The sequence below is a fragment of the Anabrus simplex genome, chromosome 7, assembly GCF_040414725.1.
Source record: "Anabrus simplex isolate iqAnaSimp1 chromosome 7, ASM4041472v1, whole genome shotgun sequence".
Lineage (NCBI taxonomy): Eukaryota > Metazoa > Arthropoda > Insecta > Orthoptera > Tettigoniidae > Anabrus > Anabrus simplex.
Window position 1 is genome coordinate 343,479,685 of NC_090271.1, and position 26,874 is coordinate 343,506,558.

Genomic DNA, 26,874 nt, shown 5'->3' on the forward strand with positions numbered 1-26,874 from the left:
GACGTAAAGCCCCTAGCAAAAGAAAAAAAAATTGAAACATATTCTTCTTACTTTCCTTTTCAACATTGACTTAATTACAAGGCTTCTTTTTAAGTACCATTTTGAAATAAACCACAAATTTTTTTTTTTGATCTTGTACGGGTTCTTGCCTTTCTCTCCTTTTTGCTTCCCTTTTGTCGCTGCACGGTTCCAGCTCCGAACTGTTTTAGTTCGTTCCTGTCCATCCACTGCAATTTATGAAGAGAGGTAAGTTAGGTAGGTATCTGTGAATACATGTCGTGTACTGTGTTGATGTGTTATGGTAGCAGGATGAGGGGTAGTAGAAAGTATTTTGATTTTAATCATGTTCTGCGACACAGAAATGCGATTATAGGCCTTACTCCTGAATGCGAAGCAGACAGCAAGTCCCATAAAAACAGCAGGAAAGCAAGGAGCAATCTTGCTGTACCCTTTAGTTTGTTGGTTATCACAGAATGCAAAACTGGGAAGTATGCAGGTCTGGATGACTTCCGATCATAGCAGGTAAAAGAATTTTGGAACTGTCAGTGAGGAATGGGTTCTCCGGTTCTTCAATGACTGTATGAGCAGATACCATATCCGAAGTTGTGATGGAAGACTAGAATGATTGCCCTGGAAAACCAGGAAAAGATGGAGTGATCCAAAATATTTCAGACCTATAGTGCTTCTGTGCCACCTCTACAAACTGCTGGAAAGACTGATTCTGAACAGCATCCGACCTGTGATTGACCTATCAATTATACCACTGCAAGCCATGTTTTGTCCTGGGAAGAGCTGCATTGGGCAATTTCTGAGAGGATGGATTTGAAATTTGCAAGGTCACAGGTGTGGCCTTTGTGGATTTTCCCTTTTTTTTTTTTTAAATATAACTTAGTTCCTCAGTCTGCTGAAACTAATTTTGAATAAATGAATTTATATACTAATGAATGGCAACACAATTATATCTGAAAGAGAACAACTTAATTAAATTTGTGGATCTGTCAGTAGTGTGTGATACTGTCAACTTCTTTTTGATGAGGTCTGCAATCTTACAAAGGACAGCGGGTTAAACAAGCTTATGCCACTTTTCTCCAGAATCAAAGGTTTTTCGTTAATTTCCAAGGGCTGTGTAGATGTGATAACGTGGTCAGATGTTGAACAACAGAACTCTGTCATTTGAAAATATCTGGGAGAAACGTTTCACAGAACCCTTCATAAAGTACAAAATGATTTTTTTTTTTTTTTTAAACAATCTGGTTTGTAAATTGGTTGGATCACAGTGGAAAAGCCAACCACAAACTATTCGATCATCATCGATGGTCCTTTGTTACTTTGTCACAGAATATGAGTGTCCAGTGTGGCATTCATCATCTCATGTCAAACGGGCAGACATGGCTCTCAATGAAACCTGTAGGTTAGGCTGTGTCGCCTTTGAGGAATTTCTCCACCCTGTATTCGTAGATAAATTTCTTACTGGTTCCGTACTGTATTTGTAAGGTAATCTGCAGGCCTTCGGGCTGAGCAGCGGTCGCTTGGTAGGCCAAGGCCCTTCAAGGGCTGTTGTGCCATGGGGTTTGGTATTTGTAAGGTAGTAGCTGCGAACAAGGTGAGAACTAGATTAGTACAAAACAGTGCTCATCCGCTGCATAGCCAATAACCCCCAGCTCAAAGACTCAAGTTCGGAACAGTTTCCTCCAAGCATCATCTGAATAGAGCGGGCAGGTCCAAAGTCAACCTTGTGAGATGGAGCTACATTGATGCTGACATCAAGTGCAAATGTGATGAAGAACAAAACCAAGAAAGAATTTCTTCAATGTCCATTATGTCCGGCTTGTACTGAAGATGACAATGGAGAATGCGCTTGATGTGTTGAAATATTGGTGTAACGTACCTTTGGTGTTTTAAAGTAATAATTGCCCATGTACAAAATGTTCCTGACATGAGAATAAAATATTGACAGAGTGAGAATGAATGGAATTGTAGGGTTGTGACTTGTACAATGATGACAATCCCTGGAAAGTCTAATATCTTGAATGAGTGTCGGCTAAAATTGGTCATTGCAGTTTGTTTGAATAGAGGTAGTTTTTAGATGCCTTCTTCCTGTGCTGAAGATTGCAGGATCTGATCCTGGTGTAGTTGTTAGGTATTTCAGAGTGATTAAGTGATGAAATCTTTGTCTAGATTTTTTCTTTCCGTGGCAAAATTCTGGTTTTACAATGCATTATTATATTAGCCTGTGTTATATAGAGTGCTGGAATTTTGAAGTCTCTGTCAGCATCTTATGTCAATTCATTGGAAACCTTGTTGACAGTATTTATGTTAAAACTTTTCGAATGAAGCTGAACGATTGCTATCAGTTTTATAGTTCAGAGAAGGAGAATTCTCAGAGAGAGAGAAGGCAAGTGGTTATGGATAAGTCCTTCACTATTGATCAACAGTGGGAAATCTGTCTAAACCACTCCGTCAATATTAGAAAAAGAATAATGTAAAATGGCTGTTCCTTTTTTAAAAAATTACAGCCAATACAAAGAGATACCTCTGTGTAGTCCCCAGCATTGTGTAAGGCCCATTGCCAGCAACGTGGAGGGTGGAGTGTTCTTGCAGAGTGGTCTTTTTATTGCCTGCAGAACTTCAGGGACATTTTGGAAGCAGACGCCACATCGGATCAGAATCACATGGGCTAACTCGTGAACCATATGGGTTGTATCCATTCTCAGCTACCCATCACAGAACGTCATTGACACCTGGGTGACCTGGCCGAGGGATGTCGGCCACACGCTGTTGTCTGGCATTGAAGGCATCTATGGTTCTGTAGGGCAACGTGTACTCCCCACACACCTAATGAAGACTCTCGTAACACTGTTGTGTTGTACGGCTGTGGGCGCATACAATTTTAATCCAGCTGTGCTGTTCCAGTTTCATGAATATTTTGTACAGTAACTGTGCGACCTGTCTCTCACAGTTAGCGCTTTTCTTTACTGCATGTGCAGAGCGTTGAACGGACGATTTCATGCACTTTGAGATAGATTGGGTACCCCCCAACTTGTATACTTGAAAAATACTGGTTCCAGCTTCCTGGTATACGTACAACAACGTTGCAACTATAAAATAGCCTTTGTAATAACCTTAGTTAAGTTTAATTTTGGTTAAGAAATAGTACAAGTGGATATTTTAATTTTCAAACTGTTGTACTAATATGTAGTATGAAAAGTGACTGGAAGGGATAGGAAATCAATAAAAAAAGGTTTGGAATGAATTTGTGTTTTATTCTTGGATATTAAATAAAAATCTTGTTCCACAAGTGCAGTACATGTTTGTGCTCGGACTAATTGGTACTTTTTAATTTCTTTTGCAGAACTGTGTCCTGACTCGGCTGCATATTTTGGCAACCGATCTGCTTGTTACATGATGCTTCACAAATACAAAGAAGCCTTGGATGATGCAAGAAAATCTGTTGCTCTGGACCCATCATTTGTGAAAGTAAGTGATGAGCTGTTCATATGCTTTACTGTAGAAAATAAGATTAAATAGCAATAGAGGTCATAAACCATATCTCACAGGCATGTTCAATGTTCAGTAGTGATAATCAAATTAATAAGTGTAGATGTAATGTTATTAATATACCGGATAATGATCTTGGGAAAGGTTGACGTGGCGTTTCGGTGAAATTACCTGCAAATTTGACAATTTATTTCTCAAAACAAGTTGCGTGAATTCTTTCAGTGTAACAAACAGGTGTTTAGATAAAATTACTCCTGAAAAGTGGGAAATAGGAGATAATTTTTGAATGTTGAAGCTATGAGATGAGGTAGTGATATGATTGAATTTGTTTCTTACACTTGTGGTTTTAGTTAAGATATTAATTTCATAAATACTCTTTAAAAAAAAATAATTAAAAAACCAACATCGAAAACCATTGTTGATGTTAAAATAAGATATAACACAATATCTTGATGTTTGTTGACTCGGAAACAGTGCTTGATATATGTTCATTTAACATCTGTCTATTTTTAACGTTGCTCCAGAATCTGTTGTCTCCTTGGAGAGTTGCAGAGGTTAGCCAGTGATCGCACTGTCGTAGGGAAGCATATGAAAATCATAAGTTCCTTTTGCATGTACATACATGGGGTGAGTTGCCCATGCGGCTAGGGCCGTGCAGCTGTTAGCTGTGAGTGGGTTTGAACTCCACTGTTGGCAGCCCTGAAGAGGGTTTTCCATTGTTTCCCATTTCCACACCAAGCAAATGCTGAGGCTGTACCTTAATTAAGGCTTCCTTCCCACTCGTAGGCCTTTCCTATCCCATCGTCACCATAAGACCTACATGTGTCGGTGCGACATAAAACAAATCGTATGAACATACATACAGTTATAGGATGCGTGAGCAAGTGTGAATTATTTGTTGTAGAGTTGCAGGAGACGAGATACCAGGCCACATTGTGCGCCGGTTCTTTGCTTCATGAGTTTGGCTGGTTTTTTCGCTGATTGAAAGGTTCATTTTGGCCCTGCAGTCTAGTGATAGTGAGACTGTTCCTTGCCTGGAGACCTTGTTTTGTGGCAGATCTATGCTGTATATATTATACATCTATCTGAGAAGCAAAAGAGCTTATGTCGTACATTAATACATTGGACATAAGCCCTTTTGCTTCTCAGGTAGGGTAATTGTACATATGGTTTAATCTATGCTGTTATTTTTTTCTGCAGGGTTATATCCGAGTTGCAAAATGTAGCTTGGCACTTGGGGACATCACAGCTGCTCAGAGTGCTCTCTCTGCTGTCAGGGAATTGGATCCAACAAACTCCAGTGTTGAAGCAGAAGAGAAAAAGATTGAAATAATCCAAAGATTTGAAGAAGAAGCAAACAAAGCCTATAATAAAGGAGACTACCGAAAGGTGTGAGGCAAAACTATACTTAAGTTTAAAATTAGGATCTGTTGTTACTCTTGGAAATATCTCTCTCTCTTTCTCTCTCTCACTCAGTGGGAATTGAGTATTCATAATATTAAACAGAGTTAATTTAATTTTTCAGGTAGTGTTTTGCATGGACCGTTTATTGGAACAAGTTCCCTGCACTAGATTCAAAATAAAACGTGCAGAGTGTTTGGCATTCCTCGGGAGATACCAGGAAGCTCAAGAAGTAGCTAAGTAAGTTTGTGTGATCTTCAAGATCTTGTCTTCTGGACCCATTTTATGATATGTACAGTATTACTCCACTTTAATGTTCTCGTATTCAATGTTTTCTCATCGTTCACAACTTTTGTTGGTCCCCTTAGATTTCTTATGCTCACAATGTATTAAAATCCTCGAATTTACGTTTGCAATATTTTATGCTTTCTGCCAATAAACCACGTCAAGCTGTTTTGAGGTGGGGAAAAAAGTATGTGTGGGGCCGTTGACCTTAGGTGTTAGGCCCCTTTAACCCACAAGGGGTCGTGTGCTGAGTGTAACGTCAGGAGTTGCGTACGGTCGTTTCAACTGGAAATCAATAAAACACCAAACGCTTACTTAATATGATATTTGTTGTTACAATAATATAAGATATATTTAAACACAAGCACTTTTTAACATAATAATTCTAATAATGAGATTGCCTTTTAATGATGAAATAAAAAATAAAAATTCAAATTCTGTTTATGGAAAATACTTTTAAAATGTTTAATTCATTTAACACACATCTAGACAATGCTTCTTCTCCCTCTACTCAACAGTGAATGAGAACAGTGAACTTTCCGCATTATAAATAAGTCTACACCATGAGTCGTGTATGGTTGAATAGACAACAGTGTTTGCGGAGGATTGATCAAAATAAACAGAAATGGTTGAAACGACCGGACGCGACCCCTCAGGGGTTAAACAACAAGCATCATAAAAAATATGAGGGGAAGCTATACAAACCGCACGATAATTCAGGTGAGCGGATGCCTACCCAACAAATTTATATTTTACCGTATAATCCCGAATACCACCCTCACGTTTCCTCAAAAATATTGGTTCTAATTCTTGGGTGCGTTCATTCTCGTAAATATTTATTACGTTTACATGGAGCATTGAAATAGATTTGAGTACGGTGACCGTACTCAATACACCACATGTAAATGGGCATTCAGGTCTTATTGTGTTTTAGTTGCATCCTAGAAAACACGTTTTTTTCTCAATGCAGTTACAGTGGCATGTAAAAGCGAAATGTAAGGTGATGAAAAACGGTAAATCAAAGAATATGGGTAAATATACAGTAAATATGAAAGCCGCTGCTGCGGATGCTCGACCGTCATTTGTTTCACAAGTGTTGCTGGCATACATAGTGTGCGAATAGCTGATCTCGCGGGAAATCGTATTTTGCGAGAGTCGAGACTGTTGGTTATGGAAGTCTACCTTACTCACATTCGAGTTCCGTATCTGTCCTGTGAAAGGGCTCTTTCGATAGTAGGCGATGGATTCAAAACGGCACCTGTGGTCATTTACTGTGCGTAAGAAACATAAAGTTGTAAGCGAAGCTGAAATATACGGAAATCGTGCCATTCGCAGAAAGTACGATATTGATGAATCGTGTATTCGTGATTGGCGGAAGAAGGAGGAAAAACTTCTAGAAAGTAACGGCGATCGCAGAGCGTTCCACGGGCGGAGTGCAGTGTTTCCGGAAATTGAAGAACGACTCCCAAATTTGTGATAGAAAAACGTGAGTTAGGATATGGTGTTTCTAGTGTAATGTGTCAATTGAAAGCACAAAAAAAAAAAAACTGCAAAATACAGGGTTTTACCCCAAGCCATAGATGGATCCGAAACTTTTATCAGGGAAAGGGGTTGTGTATTTGGCATATCTGCCAACTTTCCCGATTTAGGCGGGAGACTCCCGATTTTCGACAGTTTTTCCCGCCTCCTGATTATTCTATTATTTCTCCCAATTTTGGCCCTTTTTTTTTTTTTTTTTTTTTTTTTTTTTTTGGTGAACTTCAAACATTTGTGTTCAAATCCCGCCACTTCAGCTTTTTCAAACCAGTGGACGGAAGTCCTTCGCTCATTGGCCGCTTTCGAATGAAATGAAAAAATGAAAACCTACAACCTGTTTTCCAGTCATTGACCGGGTCAGGGATGTAATGAATGAAGCAGATATAGACTGTTAGTACGATGGGGTTGCCACTCCCAAAGTGATTTAGTAATGAATGATAGATGCTATGAAATGAAAATGGAGTGTGTTGCTGGAATGAAAGATGACAGGAAAAACCGGAGTACCCGGAGAAAAACCTATCCCGCCTCCGCTTTGTCCAGCACAAATCTGACATGGAGTGACCGGGATTTGAACCATGGTATCCAGCGGTGAGAGGCCGATGCACTGCCGTCTGAGCTACGGAGGCTACTTTTGAATGAAATATCTATGTTTATTAATGCGATAATTGTGCGCGAATGTACGATGTTTATTGAAACCTGTATATCGATTGTCAATCTCTCGTTCTCGCGTGCTATGTTCGTGTTTGTTCACATAAGTCTAGTCGATTCCATTCTCTTTGGTCGATTCTAGAGACTAATAACTAGATATTGAGTCTTTCGTAGTAATTTAGTGACAGAATTTTAATGATAACGACTAGTGACCTTTCTAGAGATTTTAGGAGCCATTTGGAGACAATTCTGACCAATTTTAATTTATCTCTATATAAATAAAATAAGAATTTTGTCTGTACATTGCTCAGAATTTAAAAGGAATGATATTTTCGTACCGGTCGTGACCATAGTAACAAGGGGAAATACACTTTTTAATTTTCTGTAATTTCCGTCTTGGCTGTCTGCATTATGTACGTACGCGCACTCATCATGAGAAAAAGGCTGAAGAGAATTTAATGAAAAATGGTATATAACGCCGGGGAATAAGTTGCTACAATCTAGGTCATAATTAATTTTATTCACGCTGAACGAAATGGTAGTTCACGGGAAGGTCTTAAAATTTTATTCTCAAATATTTGTTATTATTGGCCCTAATGAACCATGAGACCTTGCCGCGGTGGGGAGGCTTGCGTGTCCCAATGACGCAGATAGCCAAGCCGCAGGTGCAACCATATCGGATGGGTATCTGTTGAGAGACCGGACTAACGAATGGTTCATCGAATGGGGGGTAGTAGCCTTTCGGAAGTTGCAAGGGCGGCAATCTGGATGATTGACTGATATGGCCTTGTAATAATACTCAACATGGCTTAGCTGTGTTGATACTGCTACACGGCTGAAAGCAAGGGGAAACTACAGCCGTAACTAACTCCCGAGGACATGCAGCTCTCTCTGTATGAATGATGTACTGATGATGGCTACCTCCCGGGTACAATATTTCGGAGGTAAACTAGTCCCCCATTTGGATCTCCGGGTGGGGACTACACGAGAGGGGGCGATCATCAGGAAGATGGATATTGACATTCTGCGAGTCGGAGCGTGGAATGTTAGAAGTTTGAAGTGTTGTGGTAGGTTAGAGAATGTGTAAATGGAGATGGATAGACTAAAGTTAGATGTAGTTTGTGTAAGTGAAGTACGTTGGCAGGAAGAAGAGGATTTTTGGTCAGGCGACTACCGAATTATCAACACAAAATCAAACAAGGGAAATGCAGGAGTTGGTTTAATAATAAATAAGAAAATAGGGCAGCGGCTAAGCTACTACGACCAACATAGTGAAAGAATTATTGTTGTCAAGATAGACACCAAACCAATGCCCACCACAATAGTGCAGTCTATATGCCTACTAGTTCAGCAGATGACCAGGAAACCGAAAGAATATATGAAGAGATAGAAGATTTAATACAATATGTAAAAGGTGACAAGAATCTAATTGTGATGGGAGACTGGAATGCAGTGGTAGGCCAAGGAGGAGAAGGTAATACAGTAGGAGAATTCGGATTGGGACCAAGGAACGAAAGAACTCGGCGTGTTGAATTCTGCACTGATCATAATTTAGTCCTTGCCAATACTTGGTTCAAATACCTCAAACGACAGCTGTGTACGTGGATGAGACCTGGAAACACTGGAAGATATCAAATAGGCTTCATTGATGATTAGGCAGAGATTCAGAAACCAGGTGTTGGATTGCAAAACTTTCCCAGGAGCAGACGTGGATTCTGACCACAACTTGTTGGTCATGAAATGCCATCTGAAGTTGAAGAAATTGAAGAAAGGAAACAATGCAAAAAGACGGAATCTAGACAAGTTGAAAGAAAAGAGTGTGAGGGATTGTTTCAAGGAACATGTGGCACAAGGGCTAAATGGAAAGGCTGAAGGAAACACAATGGAGGAAGAGTGGGAAGTCATGAAAAATGAAGTCAGTAGGACTGTTGAAGAGATGTTAGAATCAGTGGATAACTCAGGAGATACTAGACGTGACTGATGAACGACGAAAATACAAGAATGCTAGAAATGAAGAGGGCAGAAAAGAATACAGGCAATTAAAGAATCAAGTGGATAGAAAGTGCAAGGTAGCTAAGGAAAAATGGCTGAAGAAGTGCAAGGATGTCGAAGGTTGTATGGTCCTGGGAAAGGTAGATACTGCATATAGGGAAATCAAGGAAAACTTTGGAGAAAGGAAATCTAGGTGTATGAATATTAAGAGCTCAGATGAAAAGCCAACTCTAGGGAAAGACGACAAAGCAGAAATATGGCAAGAACATATCCAACAGTTGTATCAAGGTAAAGATGTAGATAATTTGGTTCTGGAACAAGAAGAGGCTGTTGATGCTGATGAAATGGGAGACCCGATTTTGAAGTCAGAGTTTGACAGAGCTGTGAGAGACCTAAATAGGAACAAGGCACCTGGAATTGATGACATTCCTTCTGAATTACTGACTGCCTTAGTAGAAAGCAGCATGGCAATGTTATTTCATTTAGTGTGTAAGATATATGAGAGAGGAGAAGTCCCATCCGATTTTCGGCAGAATGTTGTTATACCTATTCCCAAAAAAGCTGGTGCTGACCGGTGTGAAAACTACCGCAGCATTAGTTTAGTATCTCATGCCTGCAAAATTTTAACACGTATTATTTACAGAAGAATGGAGAAACAAGTTGAAGCTGAGTTGGGAGAAGATCAATTTGGCTTCAGAAGAAATGTAGGAACACGTGAAGCAATCCTGACTTTACGTCTGATCTTAGAGGATCGAATCAAGAAGGACAAGCCCACGTACATGGCATTCGTAGATCTAGAAAAGGCATTTGATACTGTTGACTGGACCAAGCTATTTACGATTCTGAAGGTGATTGGGATCAGATACCGAGAATGAAGAATTATCTACAATGTGTATAAAAATCAGTCTGCAGTGATAAGAATCGAGGGCTTTGAAAAAGAAGCAGCAATCCAGAAAGGAGTGAGGCAAGGCTGCAGTTTGTCCCCCTCCTCTTCAGTGTTTACATAGAACAGGCAGTAAAGGAAATCAAAGAGGAATTTGGAAAGGGAATCACAATCCAAGGAGAGAAAATCAAAACCTTGAGATTTGTCGATGATATTGTTATTTTATCTGAGACTGCAGAGGACCTCGAGAAGCTCCTGAATGGTATGGACGAAGTCTTGGGTAAGGAGTACAAGATGAAAATAAATAACTCCAAGACAAAGGTAATGTAGTGCAGTCGAACGAAGGCAGGTGATGTAGGAAACATTAGATTAGGAAGTGAAGTCTTAAAGGAAGTAGATGAATGTGTTATTTGGGTAGTAGAATAACTAACGATGGCAGAAGTAACGAGGACGTAAGATGCAGACTAGCACAAGCAAGGAAGAGCTTTCTTAAGAAAAGAAATTTGCTCACTTCAAACATTGATATAGGAATTAGAAGATGTTTTTGAAAACTTTCGTGTGGAGCGTGGCATTGTATGAAAGTGAAACATGAACGATAACTAGCTCGGAAAGAAAGAGAATAGAAGCTTTTGGAATGTGGTGTTACAGAAGAATGCTGAAGGTGCGCTGGATAGATCGAATCATGAATGAAGAGATACTGAATCGAATTGGTGAGAGGAGTCATAATCTATTATCTTCATTTCTGTATTGATGGGTACTACAATATAGGGAAAATTGAGAAGTCTCCACCTTATCAATACATTAATTTATTTACTCTAAAGTGGTAAAATCATTCAATACCGGTTTCGATCCCTATGGGATCATCCTCAGTTGACACAGGATGAAATACTTATAAAAACATCACATGTAAAAGATTGCATCTGGTAAGACTAGTTCAATTAAATTAAATATAAAAGTTGTTAGGTTGTTAGTGAGAGAGTATTTGTATGTGTGTGGCACGTGACCACACTATGTCTAAGCTAACATACATTGTAGAGATCTTACATTTGTTCTCAATCAGTGTTTAGGATGTTTCATATTGATTAAAACATTAAAAATTGCTTATAAAAGAATGTGTCTATCTTTGGTTTGAATAGCACTAATTGGTTTGAGCCTTAACGTTACATGGCACCTATATTACAGAACATAGAATAAAATTTTTTTTTGTGTACACACTATTAATTGCGAGTCTATTATGAAGTCCTAAAATATTTTATTGTTTGAGGTATCTCACTTCATTGTATCTGTTTTTGTAAAATATCAGTAGGATTGTTTACACTTTTTTGATGTTTGTGGTATTTCACTTTTATATAATAAGTCCAGTTGGAAACAAACATGAAAAAGCTTGTTAAAATGATACCTTTTTAACTAGAAACACTTATTATATGGTACCTTATGTGTCCATTTTTTTGTGTGTTAGGTTTACATTTGTTGACACTAGTACTGTAAAATAACTATTATCTATGATATATGTATAAAATATGAACTGACATGATAGGCTGTTAAAAGTATATAAAATATTGATCTAATGGGATGGGACCAAATTCTTATTGGTATTGTTGTATTTTACCACTTGCGCTAGTAAAGTACATGATATATAATGTTGAGGTTAGAGCTTATGTTGTTTTTCATTCATTATAATTTATAAATGCTACTCGTAATAAAGTTGTCTTGATTGTAGACAGAAGCTGCGTATGTTGTTACTGGGTTAAATGGTGACAGTTATAAGTTTGATTTCCATTTGAATGCCGTGCAACTAGATGGAGATTTGAGTTGCACTTTGTTGTGATGATAGCGTGGAGGCTTCTATATATTGTAGGATGTATGTATCTGCAATCATAAATAATATGCGTAAGAGATAGTGTATTGTGGAGATGCGAAAAGTGAGTTGTGTGTTGTATTACTTACGTAAAATGTTGACGCTGTTTGCTCTGCGTGCCTGCCTGTCGAGATCTGTTGCGTGCTATCCTAGGATTGTAGTTCGCAGCGGCGGGGTTGGAGGAGGGGAGATCTTTGAGCGGTTCATTCATATGTGTATGTTGTTGTTTGTTGATTCTTTTTAAGTAATAATTTGTTAGGAGGGGAATAACTGTGTCAAAAAGAATATTGTTTTTATCTGTGTTTTCGTTTAAATTGAAATTTGGGTTTACGTATTTATCTAGGTTTATGTAGAATTCTTCTAATATACTGAGCAAGGGGCTTTTGGGAATGGTATTGAGAATTTGCATGTCATTATTTATATTTATAAATTTATGTTTTTGATCGTTGATACGCTGTCCCATAGCTGAAAAGTGTCTGTGCTTAACTGCATTTATGTGTTCATTGTATCGTATTGAAAAATTTCTTCCGGTAAGCCCTATGTAGCTGGCTCTGCAGTCATTACATTTCCGGCGGTAAACACCTGAGTGGTTGTATTTATTGATATTATTAACCGTTTTGGAATTGTATAGTATGTTATTATTGCTACGTGTAGTTTTGTAGGCTATTTTTAGGCCTTGTTTTAAAAAAAATGTTAGTTATTTTGTGTATATGGTTGTTGTTGTTGTTGTAGGTAAATAATACAAAGTCTTTTTTATCTTTTGCGGTTCTAGTTAACTTGGTTTTTGATTGGTTTTTTTATTTTGTTAATAATTTGGTTTAATGCTCTGTATATCATGCTGTAGTATGTGGCTTTCTTGTGGCTGTATGGGTGGGTAGAATCTATTTTTATTGTATTGGATATATGGGTAGGTTTCCTGTATATGTTGTATGTTAGATGGTTGTTGTGTCTAGTTATGGATATATCTAAGTATTTTATGGTGTTGTTGTTTTCAGTTTCCATAGTGAATTTTATGTGATGGTTTATTTTATTTAGTTGTTCTAGGATTTTGTTTTCGTTAGTATGCCTGTTGTCTATTATAGTAAATACATCGTCTACAAATCTACACCAAAAGGGAATGTTTTCTATTATCTGAATTTCTTGATGTTCTAGGTCAGGGATGGCGAACCTATGCCACGCGTGTCATTGGGTGACACGCGAACACGATTTCGGTGGCACACCACATGCACATATTAAAATTTTAATGTACGTTTTGTACTATAAACTAAACATATCTCGTGCATCGTATAGTCATAGTGTTTCAGGTTTAAGAAATAAAAACCGAAAATCTAATTCCATTCGAACGTGCATTATGGCAACACTACAACACTGATAGGTCCGGAAGTCAAGTGAAATAAATGTCAGATGCGGCCGACGAGCCATTCACTCACCCATATCAGTGAATGAGTGAAGTTTGGCTTGTGTGTGGTTGCCAGCATTGCGTAATTTCTCTTAGTGAGTAACTATTTATTGTTGTGAACTTTGTAAGATAAATAGTTCCCAAGAAATTATCCCAATTTCGAGATTTGGAGAAACTATCGCACTTTACTTCAAAACCTCATATTGCACAAATGACGGTTTTTTTTACTGGTTCGATACTGATAGTTTAGAAATGGAGTTGACTGAATTTAAAAAAAGCATGTATTGGTGAAAAAGTTCATACAACTTGAAGCATTAATGAAAATCGAGTGTGTTGTTGATGGTGAATACTCTCTCCAGAAGCCGAAGAACTTAACACTTGGACAGTGGAAGGGCCTCCCACAAAAGTTTTCGGCCATGAAGAAACTTGCTACAGCGCTACTTACTTTGTTTGGGTCATCATACGTCACATGTATTTGGTATTTTACAATACAATATATTATGAAACATAATTTGGAATTAGGGATGGAAGTCGCTGGTGGCGGTGGTGAGTGGAGGCGAGAGTTGTATCCATTACAAACGAAAATAACAAGTGGCACAGTAGACAGTTGAAAATAATGATCCAGACCTAAAACGGCACACTTGTTGGAAAAGGTTCGCCATCCCTGTTCTAGGTAGTCTTATGTATATTTCAGCCAGTATGCCTGATATTGGTGATGCCATGTGTAATCCTTGTTGGTGGTATATAGTATCGTGATATAGCATCACCAATATCAGGCATACTGGCTGAAATATACATAGACTACCTAGAACAGTGATGGCGAACCTTTTCCAACTAGTGTGCCATTTTAACTCTGGTTTATTATTCTCATCTGTTGATGTGCCACTTGTTGTTTTCCATTTCCATTAAGGGATGTCGACAACCTACACCCCCTTCCCCTCGCAACGACCTTTCAATTTCCCGATTATGTTTCATAATACGTTATTTATTCATTTATTGAGTCATTTATTAATTTATTTATTATACATATTTGCATAACGGGTGCAATATATCTTGTAAATACATTTGATTGCATGTTCCGTGGGGCCACAGCGGTTTCCTACCCACTCGTAAGCCTATCCCATCGTCGCCACAAGCCCTATCTGTGTCGCTGTGACGTAAAACATATTGTAAAAAAAAATATTAGATACAAAAATCTAAAGTACTTATATTGCGAATGGACTTCACTTCCTCCATTAGCTTCATTATCTTCCCATGATGTAGTTTGTACGCTCACCAATTAAACTAATTTCTCCCTCATCGCATTTCCATAAGGAAATCTGAAAAAAAGAAAAAAACAGCTATCCTTGTTTGTAAGGTCACATTCATGCTTTCATCAAAACATACTGCATACATACTGCAAGCTATTTAAATACTGAACAGACAAAACGTTGACTCAAATAAGTGTAAATAACAAGGATAATGGGCACCACCTGCAAAACAATTGCAGAAATATTTAATTATGTAGAGCAACAAGCCACTCCCTCTCCCAAGGCGACGGTCATCAGGCTGACGAGGCTCCAGACTTACTTTATAACCTTACCTGTGCTATATAACCCCTGAAATTAAATTTGGGTAACATGCCAGGTTCAGCCTTACTCCACTGACAAAAGACTCACTTTAAGTTTGATTCTATGACTTTACTCCCAGAATAAGAACTAATATGTGACAAACACCAACAAAAATCAACACTTATGCAACCCACTTACTGCTTGCCGTTTACATAGAGCAAATATACACAATACTACCCAACAAAATCAGATCTTCACGAAATTTACTCGTTTGTCGTTTACAAAGACAAATTACAAACCACTAAAATCACCGATAAAATAAAATATCATTTAACGAGACCAACTCGTGTGGGCCATCTACAAACGCAAATTGCAAACCACTAAAATCACCAATAAAAAATAAAATATCATTGAACGAGACCAACTCGTGTTTGCCATCTACAAAGGCAAATTACAAACCACTAAAATCACCAATAAAAAATAAGACATCATTATACTTTTAACATACCTCCAGGTAAGAGCCCCACTGCACTCCACTGTTACCGTGAATCCTAATCTGGTAGAGAAAAGTACGACGACTATTTCTCTACATATGAATGTAACCTTCTTTACGAAGAGCATCCCTAACCTTATTTACACTTCTTCGTCGACGTCTTGAATCCTTTCCAATTGCCGGCTGGACAGAAAGCGTTACATGTCCGGAGGCAAGCAAACCGCAAAATTCTCCATCAACTGAAGCTGCATACTCGGCTGACAAGTTACAAACAAACACTTTCTTTTACAGAAAGTCCACTGCAAAGCCGGTAAGTCGTCGTGATTATACCATGTTCACTCCGTGACAGATACTCACGAACAATAGCAGATCGCATAGCAAACTGCGCAAATACGTAGCTCCCGCAGACCGGTACAAATGAGAAACACACAGAATCAGCATCAGAGTCAGAATCAGAATGAGAAAGACTTGCCGCACACGCGTACACACTTATATAGGCTTGCTACACGTGGTTATAGCGTCCTGAAAAGTTTACTGGTAGCCGCGCTCTCACAGGCACTTCTTCCCGTGTCACTCAGTCAACCCAAACCTCGCTCAAAACAAGGCCCTCGCATTGGCTATCGAGTATTTGATGTGACATAGAACGTCCACTCATGTATGTCCAAGTTGATCCACTCCAATTCTTCAACCGATACAACCTGCCGTACCCCGTGTTTCCAAGCCACTTAGTTGCAACACACACAACTGACCTCAACCATCCTTCCCGATATAGTCGCTGTTTTCCCGGTTGCACAATCCTTACGGCTAGGCCATATTTACAGACTCTTACCCAAACGGAAATTTATACAAAATATAATGATGCACATATGCAATATTCCCTAACTACACATTATTCTTATAATATTACGTTTTTACATTGTAAATAAACAAAATTACATGATTTTAACATTACAAACTATATACGAAAATTTTCTAACCTAAAAACTCGGGGATCGTACATACGTACGGTTACAATACCTCCCCTTGATTTGTGAAGATTATATACAATACATCTGAGCAAATCACAGTCTTTTCAGTACAGCAGCCTACACAGCCTGTCAAAGTCACTCAGGATTTAAAGAAAATTCACACATTCTTCTTAACATACACAGAACATCTGAACTTACAATACTTCACCTCACATAACTCTTAAGATTGTGAATATTGTGTGTACCAATCATGTCACCTTTGTTATTCAACAGGTGATAAGCACACTTGCCAACTTTCTTACCTACTGTGTAAGGTCCCTGATACAATTTAAAAAACTTATGAATTTCTTTGTTGTCTGCAGATGAAATGTGTGGAACCTTTAGTAATACCTCCTCCCCTACTTCAAAACTATCTCCATGATGCCTCCTCTGCTGCATCATTCTCCTATCAGCTGCCTTCCTTGAATTCTGCCTCGCTAAATCAATCACCAAGTCCTTTGGTACATCTTCGCCTGTGGAAAGACCTAGAATCCTAGCCAATTCCCGTTAAGGTTTATGACCCAACTGCAACTCAATTGGTGTTAATCCAGTGCTGTCCTGTCTTGTCACATTGCACCAATGTTCCACATCTTCCAAGTAGTTAAACCAAGAATTGTAGTTTTCACTAATGTATGTGCGAAACATGCGGCCTAGCTCACGCATTACCCTCTCAGACATATTTCCCTGAGGATATCGTATGGGAGAGTAATGCACGCTAACACCAATATCACTCAGTCCGTCCCTCCGTATACGTGAAGTAAATTTGGATCCATGATCCGACAAGATTCTTTTTGGTTTACCGAACTCCGGTATATACCTGTCCAGAATTTTCCCCACACAGGCCCTTGCAGTGGCCTTACGCAAAGGATACAATTTGACATACTTGTCGAATGAGTCAATAACAACAAATATATACTGATATGCATACTTGGTTTTGACAAGAGGACCATACAGATCTACACAAACCAACTCTCCAGGTCCATCTGTCACTACCGCTTGCCTCGGGCCCTCCAGATAACGATTAGGATGTTTACTTCTTTGACAGGAATCACACTTTGCCAAAGTCTTCGTAATTTCTCTCCCCATATTCTTCCAGATGAAATTCTCCTGTATGGCATCCAGTACCTTGTCTGCTCCAAAGTGACCCAGCTCTATGTGGTAAAACCAAATTATATCTGGCCTGAGGGACTGTGGTACTACCACCTTCCAACGCCCCTTAAAATCTTCTCTTGACACCAAGTCACCTATCAACTTATATTTCTTACTCCCCCTAAGTATGTCTTTTCCTTCTCCTTCCACTTCCAATTCTAGTTTAATCTCTCTCAGTTCTTTGTCCTTGAGCTGTTCTTCTCTCAGCTTTAAGAGTCTTAATTTTTCTTGCTTACTATCTTCCGTCCTCAAGCTACATATGAGTATTCCCTCCTTCTCTTCGTTCCTTACCTCCCCTTGCATGTCAGCGGGGTGCCTACTCATATAGTCTGCAAAGGCATTCTCACTCCCTGCTATATGAACCACTTCGAAGTCGTACTCTTGGATTGCCAGTATCCACCGCGACAAGCGACCCAAGATCAATTTACAGGTCCTAATGAAAGCAAGAGCATGATGATCTGTGTAGATCGTAAATTTCCTGCCTAACAAATAAACTCTAAATTTTCTAAGTGCATATACTATCGCAAGCAATTCCTTCTCACTTACAGTGTATCTTTTCTCAGCAGGGTTAAGCCCTCTACTGGCCAGAGAAACTACACCAAAATTACCTCCCTCGTCAGGTTGACATAACGCCGCTGCTATGCCTAAATCAGATGCATCGGTCATCACATAAAAGCCCAGCGTTGGCTTAGGGTACCGCAATATGACTGCCTAGTGAAACCCTTTCTTCAAAGCCTCTAACGCTTCATCGTGCCTCTTTATCCATTTCCATTGAGCATTCTGCTTTAGTAGCTCTGTAAACGGTTCTGTGAGATAGGAGTACTTAATCATGAATCGCCTGAAATAGTTACATACACCTAGCAATGATCTCAACTGTTTAGCGTTCCTAGGTGTCTTAGCCGAAAATATCTTATCAAGCCTAGTTATTCCAGGTGTCACACCTTCAGGTGTGATCTCATGCCCCAGAAAAATGACACTATGGGTACAAAATTTAGATTTGCTCAATTTCAAGGTGAAGCCAGATCTCAATAATTTACTAAAAACAGTGAACAAGTTTTCTAAATGTTCCTCAAATGTTCTAGAAGCAATTACTAAGTCATCAGTGTACGTCGTCGTGAACTCATTAGTTTCTGGACCAAGTGCAATATCTAATGCTCGTATCAAGGCAGAAGACGACGTCTTAGTGCCAAATGGTACGCGGCAAAACTGGTACAGCTTCCCACGATGTAAAAAGGCTGTCAATGGCCTGTCTTCTTCTCTGAGAGGGACCTGCCAAAAACTTTAACTCAAGTCAACAGAGGTCAACCAAGGTCTACCCTCGAATTTCTGAATGAGCTCCTCTGTGGTCTCAGGTCTCTAATGATCAGCCGTGATGCATTTATCTGTCTAGCATCTAAGCAAACGTGTACTGTGCCGTCTTTCTTACCCACAACAATCAACGGGTTCACATACTGACTCACTGACTTCTCAATAATCCCATCTAGTAACATTTCCTTAATTAAATCATCTACAGCCTTAGCATATGCGTGGGGTATGGGATACCGATAGCTATCAAAACTCGACCTGTCAGTAACATTGAACGAATGTACATATGAAGTTGTCATTCCAGGTTTCTCAGAGAACACTTCCTTACATTCTATTAATAACTCTAATAATCTTTCCTTCTGATCTTTATCTAGATCCACCTTCTCTGCAACTGCTCTAATCTCCTCCTCTTTACTCTTAAAGTTCCCCTTCCCATCAGGGATACTACCATCTTCTCTCTCCGAATCATCACAATATTCTCCAAAGTCTCGCTCTCTCGACAAGGACAAGTTTTTCTCTTTCACCACCTGAATACGACACATCCCATATGCAAATTGGTTCTCTGTCACACAGTAGGCCAGCCTAACAGATTTCAGATCTTCCCCTGTCTGCAAACTTACTTCAGCATGCAGATAATCTAATTTATACTTACTCCTATTCAGAAAGTCTGAACCCAAGATAACTGAATAAATTAAATTTGGAACCACCAAGCATATCTGTTCAATCACGACATCCCCAATACCCATTTTAACAAGGACTTGGCTCCTGATTCTTTGCGACTTGTTACCAACAGCAGAAATCACGTATACATTAGACACAGGAATCTCCTCAAACTCAACTCCTTTACACTTCAACTCCTCGTAGAATCTACTATTAATACAGGACTTCTGGCTACCTGTATCCAAAAGCACTTTCACCTTCTCCCCTTCAGTAAAGAATTCAATAATGGGATTAATGGGCATGTTACTTAAATTACCCTTGTCAGCAATGTGGTCATTAATCAGATCCTCTTGAACATCTATTTGATAGTTAATTTCCTTCATAGCACATGTTACAACAGCATCTTCATTTAGGGACAAGTCGCCTGACCTATCTCGCCCGCCCCTTAAGCGTTTAAATTTCTTCTTGGTGGCTGATCATCTTGATTTGGATTATGATTCCCATTCGATCCTTGTTCATCCCTGTCCCGATTTTCCACATATCTGCGGGACTCAGAACCTCTGCCATAACCATGGTTATTCCTCCCTGGGTCTTGCCCTCTGTGGTTGCCACCTCGATTGTTTTGGTCAGGGTACCGATGGTACTCTCCTGGACCATTCTGTCTCTGTCCACCATTCTGGCGGATATTGGAATGACTGTCACTATTCCTAGCAGAACTTAAGGAATCGAACCTCTCTAACAGCTGTTCCATGTCCTTAATAGTTTCAATTCTCTGCATGCATGCTGCCAACTGAACCTCTTCAGAAAAATGTCCCAACATCCTTCTCACTATATCCTGTTCTGATGAATTTAAGTTGTACTGAGTCATGCTACCCCCTCCCTGAGTCCTATATCTGCCAAAATTAATTTTGTCTTTGGCTTTCCCTTGAATATCATTGTTCCAAAATTTGGCCTTAAAGGCTACCTCAAATTCACTCAAGCAAGTAATCGTTTCCCTGTATACATCATACCTGAGTTTAGCCTCCCCCATAAGAGCCTCAGAAATCTTAACTTCTACGGTATCCCACTGGGTGATACCATCTGTCAGCCCTTTCCCAAATCTTTGTTTAACTACCGTGAGAAATTCCATAGGACCTAATTGCCTATTATTGAACCGTGGCAACTCGACTTCCTTGACCACCTCAATCTGCTGTGCTACCTCAGTCATGTTTAACCCCTTCGACTTTAAATTAGTTAATTCCCACTCCAACTTTTCAGTTTTCTCTTTCGTTTCCTTAATTCTAGTGTCCACATTCATTCCCATTCCTCGAATTTCTTCTGTCACACTAGACTTCACGCTCTCCACTTTCTCCTCAAGAATAGATCTAAGTTCACTTTTGTCCTTCTCCATCTGAACATGTTGGTTTTGGAATTGAGTGATTTGGCCTTCAACTTTACTCTCTATAACATTCTGCCTCATTTTAATCTCATCCACCTTCATAAACTTCTCTTCCACCAGTTCAAACCTCCTTTCTGTATTAACCTTAACACTCTGCAGTTCTCTGCTAATGCTTGAAAATTTCTCTTCCATTTTCTCTGTAAGCATCTTGCCAAAACTATGCAATTCCTTCTGTTGACTCTCAATTTTATCACTTAATTCCTTCCCCTGATTACTAATTTTAGTACTCAAATTATCCCCTTGATCACTCAATTTAGCCAACTGCTCTAATACTAACTTCATAAACTCATTACCCCCATGTCACTTCGATTTTGCTCACTAACTTCCCCTTCACACCCCATTACAATTCCATACACTTTTTCCATAGACATATTTTCACTCAGACAACTACTTTCATCAAAACTTTGTATGCTTGTGTCAGAGCTGCTCTCCTGATCATTAACAGACATGCTTCCTTTATGCACTACACTTCTTCTCAAATTTATAGCATTACTATTATTCTCACTAGTATTCATGCTCCACTGATAAACATAGCACTCAAATCATAACAACACCGATACATAACTCCTAACACAAGCTCACTAAAACACTGGACCAAATGTGCCTATCGAGGTCATATAGCAAGCCTGGATGTCATTCTGCCTCACATTGGCGGCGCCAATTGCAACTACTGCAAGCTATTGAAATACTGAACAGATAAACGTTGACTCAAATAAGTGTAAATAACAAGGATAATGGGCGCCACCTGCAAAACAATTGCAGGAATATTTAATTATGTAGAGCAACAAGCCACTCCCTCTCCCAAGGCGACGGTCATCAGGCTGACGAGGCTCCAGACTTACTTTATAACCTTACCTGTGCTATATAACCCCTGAAATTAAATTTGGGTAACATGCCAGGTTCAGCCTTACTCCACTGACAAAAGACTCACTTTAAGTTTGATTCTATGACTTTACTCCCAGAATAAGAACTAATATGTGACAAACGCCAACAAAAATCAATACTTATGCAACCCACTTACTGCTTGCCGTTTACATAGAGCAAACATACACAATACTACCCAACAAAATCAGATCTTCACGAAATTTACTCGTTTGTCGTTTACAAAGGCCAATTACAAACCACTAAAATCACCAATAAAATAAAATATCATTTAACGAGACCAACTCGTGTGGGCAGTCTACAAAACGCAAATTACAAACCACTAAAATCACCAATAAAATAAAATATCATTATACTTTTAACATACCTCCAGGTAAGAGCCCCACTGCACTCCACTGTTACCGTGAATCCTAATCTGGTAGAGAAAAGTTCGACGACTATTTCTGTACATATGGATGCAACCTTCTTTACGAAGAGCATCCCTAACCTTATTTACACTTCTTCGTCGACGTCTTGAATCCTTTCCAATTGCCGGCTGGACAGAAAGCGTTACATGTCCGGAGGCAAGCAAACCGCAAAATTCTCCATCAACTGAAGCTGCATACTCGGCTGACAAGTTACAAACAAACACTTTCTTTTACAGAAACTCCACTGCAAAGCCGGTAAGTCGTTGTGATTATACCATGTTCACTCCGTGACAGATACTCACGAACAATAGCAGATCGCATAGCAAACTGCGCAAATACGTAGCTCCCGCATACCGGTACAAATGAGAAACACACAGAATCAGCATCAGAGTCAGAATCAGAATGAGAATGACTCGCCGCACACGCGTACACACTTACATAGGCTTGCTACACGTGGTTATAGCGTCCTGAAAAGTTTACTGGTAGCAACGTTCTCACAGGCACTTCTTCCTGTGTCACTCAGTCAACCCAAACCTCGCTCAAAACAAAGCCCTCGCATTGGATATCGAGTATTTGATGTGACATAGAACGTCCACTCATATATGTCCAAATTGATCCACTCCAATTCTTCAGCCGATACAACCTGTCGCACCCCGTGTTTCCAAGCCACTTAGTTGCAACACACACAACTGACCTCAACCGTCCTTCCCAATATAGTCGCTGTTTTCCCGGTTGCACAATCTTTACGGCTAGGCCATATTTACAGACTCTTACCCAAACGGAAATTTATACAAAATATAATGATGCACATATGCAATATTCCCTAACTACACATTATTCTTATAATATTACGTTTTTACATTGTAAATAAACAAAATTACATGATTTTAACATTACAAACTATATACGAAAATTTTCTAACCTAAAATCTTGGGGATTGTACATACGTACGGTTACATGTGGGAATTATTAATATTTAGAAATTTCATGATCCGTATTGAAGTGGGATTACAATATTTAAAAATGTGGGAATTATCCAAATTAGCTTGCAACTGCTCCTAAACTTCTTCACTTATTTTTATTATTCTATCCTTGACAGCAGTTCACCTCTCTGGGATTCTTTTAATCTTGTTAATTATTAGTTGTTTGTTAGGGAAGTTTTCAAATGATGTGTCGGATGTCAATAAGAAACTTTCTTTCAACAATTTGTCAGAAATATGTTTCCCGTGCATGCTGTACTATGCAGCGAGACAGATAGAAACAGCCGCACTGATTTTACTCCTTGGCCGGAAAGATGATACAAAAGAACTAGTTTGTTTGTGTAATGCTCGATATTTTGTGAAATGAACTCTCTTTGTTCTTCATTTGAAATGGAACAAACATTTGAATGACCAGTCTCGAAATTGCGCTTTACATTAAATGTGGGGGATACAACTGTTTTCGAACACAGGCAACACTTCTTTTTAACAGTCCAAATATCCTTGGCCAGAGTTCTTGACAAATACGGTCACCACCTTTGTTAAGTTTCTGGGTTTTTTTTCGGCACTGAAAACATATTTGCGATGTCCGTATACAAAACCACCAAAAACCGACACTATCTCACTTGACTTTCGGAGCTGTCAGTGTAGCAGTGTTGCCAGTGTTGGATTAGAATTATCTCAATACCTCATCTTAATTTCGCCACCCACTTGCCAGACGTTTCTGACTTAACACTATTCATTTATAGCTCCTTTAGTTGCTTAGTGTTTCAAGAGACATCTAAGTGTCAGAATTTTAAGCTGAGGAACGGATCTGTTACGTGCCTATAACTCTATTGATATCAATCCTTCGCATCTACAGTTTATTGCAGGAATTAATGTATTTGAATGTGCTACGTTGAGTGACTCAGGCGGAAGAGCGCTAGCCTTTCGAGCCGATTTGGTGGGCTCGACACTGGCCTCGGTCCTGTGGTATTTGGAGGTACTGAAATACGCCAGCTTCTTGTCAGTAGATTTACTGGTACGTTAATCTGTCCTGTAGGACACAATTCTGGAACCTCAATACCTCTAAAAATTTCAAAACGAGGAAGTTGGACATAAAACAAACATTATTATTATTATTATTATTATTATTATTATTATTATTATTATTATTATTATTATTATTATTGTCTATGTGTATAACATACCCGTCCTTGGCGAGTCGCAAGTTGACAATATCACTGACTTTTATTTGTACCCGTCACTGATTATTTTTATTATTATTATTATTATTATTATTATTATTATTATTATTATTGTCTATGTGTATAACATACCCGTCCTTGGCGAGTCGCAAGTTGACAATATCACTGACTTTTATTTGTACCCGTCACTGAAGTGTAATTTTTAAACAGCGAACTTCGCACACTCTGATGTACAGTCTGAATTAGAAGACCTATCAAGTACTGGCCAAATACCCAGCCGAACAATGCTCGGCTGTATATCGTCGCTGCCAGGTCAAAACCTCCTATGTGAAATATTTTAGCTTATAACTTTGGCCGATAAGGTTCCGTCATCTAAGGTGCAATATTGTGCGACTATTGTCAAGGCATTCTCACTCTTCCTAATGTATGTGCTGCGGGTCAGTATATCTCCAAAAATATTATCATATAGGACAGTGATGGCGAACCTTTTCCAACTAGTGTGCCATTTTAACTCTGGTTTATTATTCTCATCTGTTGATGTGCCACTTGTTGTTTTCCATGTCCATTAAGGGATGTCTACAACGTACAAAACCCCTCCCCCTCGCAACTTCCTTTCAATTTCCCGATTATGTTTCATAATACGTTATTTATTTATTCATTTATTGAGTCATTTATTTATTTATTATACATATTTGCATAACGGGTGCAATATATCTTGTAAATATATTTGATTGCATGTTCCGTGGGGCCACGGCGGTTTCCTACCCACTCGTAAGCCTACCCCATCGTCAGCACAAGCCCTATCTGTGTCGGTGCGACGTAAAACAAATTGTAAAAAAAATATTAGATATAAAAATCTAAAGTACTAATATTGCGAATGGACTTCACTTCCTCCATTAGCTTCATTATCTTCCCATGTTGTACTTTGTACGCTCAACGATTAAACTAATTTCTCCCTCATCGCATTTCCATAAGGAAATCTAAAAAAAAGAAAAAAACAGCTATCCTTGTTTGTAAGGTCACATTCATGCTTTCATCAAAACATACTGCATATATGTGGGAATTATCCAAATTAGCTTGCAACTGCTCCGAAACTTCTTCACTCATTTTTATTATTCTATCCTTGACAGCAGTTCAGCTCTCTGGGATTCTTTTAATCTTGTTAATTATTAGTTGTTTGTTAGGGAAGTTTTCAAATGATGTGTCGGACGTCAATAAGAAACTTTCTTTCAACAATTCACCGTCAGAAATATGTTTCCTGTGCATGCTGTACTATGCAGTGAGACAGATAGAAACAGCTGCACTGATTTTACTCCTTGGCCGGAAAGATGATACAAAAGAACTAGTTTGTTTGTGTAATGCTCGATATTTTGTGAAACGAACTCTCTTCTTTCTTCATTTGAAATGGAACAAACATATGAATGACCAGCCTCGAAATTGCGCTTTACATTAAATGTGGGGGGTACAACTGTTTTTGAACACAGGCAACACTTCTTTTTAACAGTCCGAATTTCCTTGGCCAGAGTTCTTGACAAATACGGTCACCACCTTTGTTAGGTTTCTGTTTTTTTTTCGGCACCGAAAACATATTTGCGATGTCCGTATACAAAACCACCAAAAACCGACACTATCTCACTTGACTTTCGGAGCTGTCAGTGTAGCAGTGTTGCCATATTGCACGTCCAAATGGAACTAGTATTTATATTTTCGATATTTATTTCTTACACGTGAAACACTGTAAGATATGCACTGTCTGTAGTATGAGACGTATATATAAAATAATATTGTCGCTTCACCGGTAAAAGGTTGTAATCCACAAAGCTCTTCCTATCGATTATTCTCCTTAAGACTGGTCACGCCTCCCAGCCACATATGGTTATGGAGTCCATCAGAACAAATTTTGTTGTGTTCATTTTCCTATGCCCGTGTGTAAAGGAAAATTAACCTTACTGTACCATACTATATGAATGTATGCTTGCATTACGTATTTACGCACTCCTGTTGTATAATGCATGTTAGGTTAATTTTCGGTTACTCGTCGGCATAGGAAAACGAACACAACGGACATTGTTCTGATGGGCTGCATATCCATACGTGACTCGGAGGCGTGACCAGTCTTACGGAGAATAATCAATAGGAAGAGCTTTGTGGATTACAACCTTTTACCGGTGAAGTGACGATATTATGTTCATGTGCCGTGCCACCGAAATCGTGTCATAGGTGGCATAGGTTCGCCATCCCTGACCTAGAACATCAAGAAATTCAGAAAATAGAAAACATTCCCTTTTGGTGTAGATTTGTCGACGATGTATTTACTAT

At 38.9% G+C, this 26,874-nt stretch overlaps 1 protein-coding gene across 2 annotated transcripts in view; it reads left to right on the forward strand.

Moving 5' to 3' along the window:
• The window catches only part of Tpr2 (Tetratricopeptide repeat protein 2), a 346,913-nt gene that overhangs the window by 156,070 nt on the left and 163,969 nt on the right, over positions 1 to 26,874 (forward strand). For both annotated transcript variants that reach the window (XM_067151833.2, XM_067151834.2), the window contains 3 exons: positions 3,353 to 3,477; positions 4,699 to 4,887; positions 5,024 to 5,139. In XM_067151833.2, the coding sequence (XP_067007934.1) occupies positions 3,353 to 3,477; positions 4,699 to 4,887; positions 5,024 to 5,139 (430 nt within the window). The remainder of the gene's footprint in view (positions 1 to 3,352; positions 3,478 to 4,698; positions 4,888 to 5,023; positions 5,140 to 26,874) is intronic.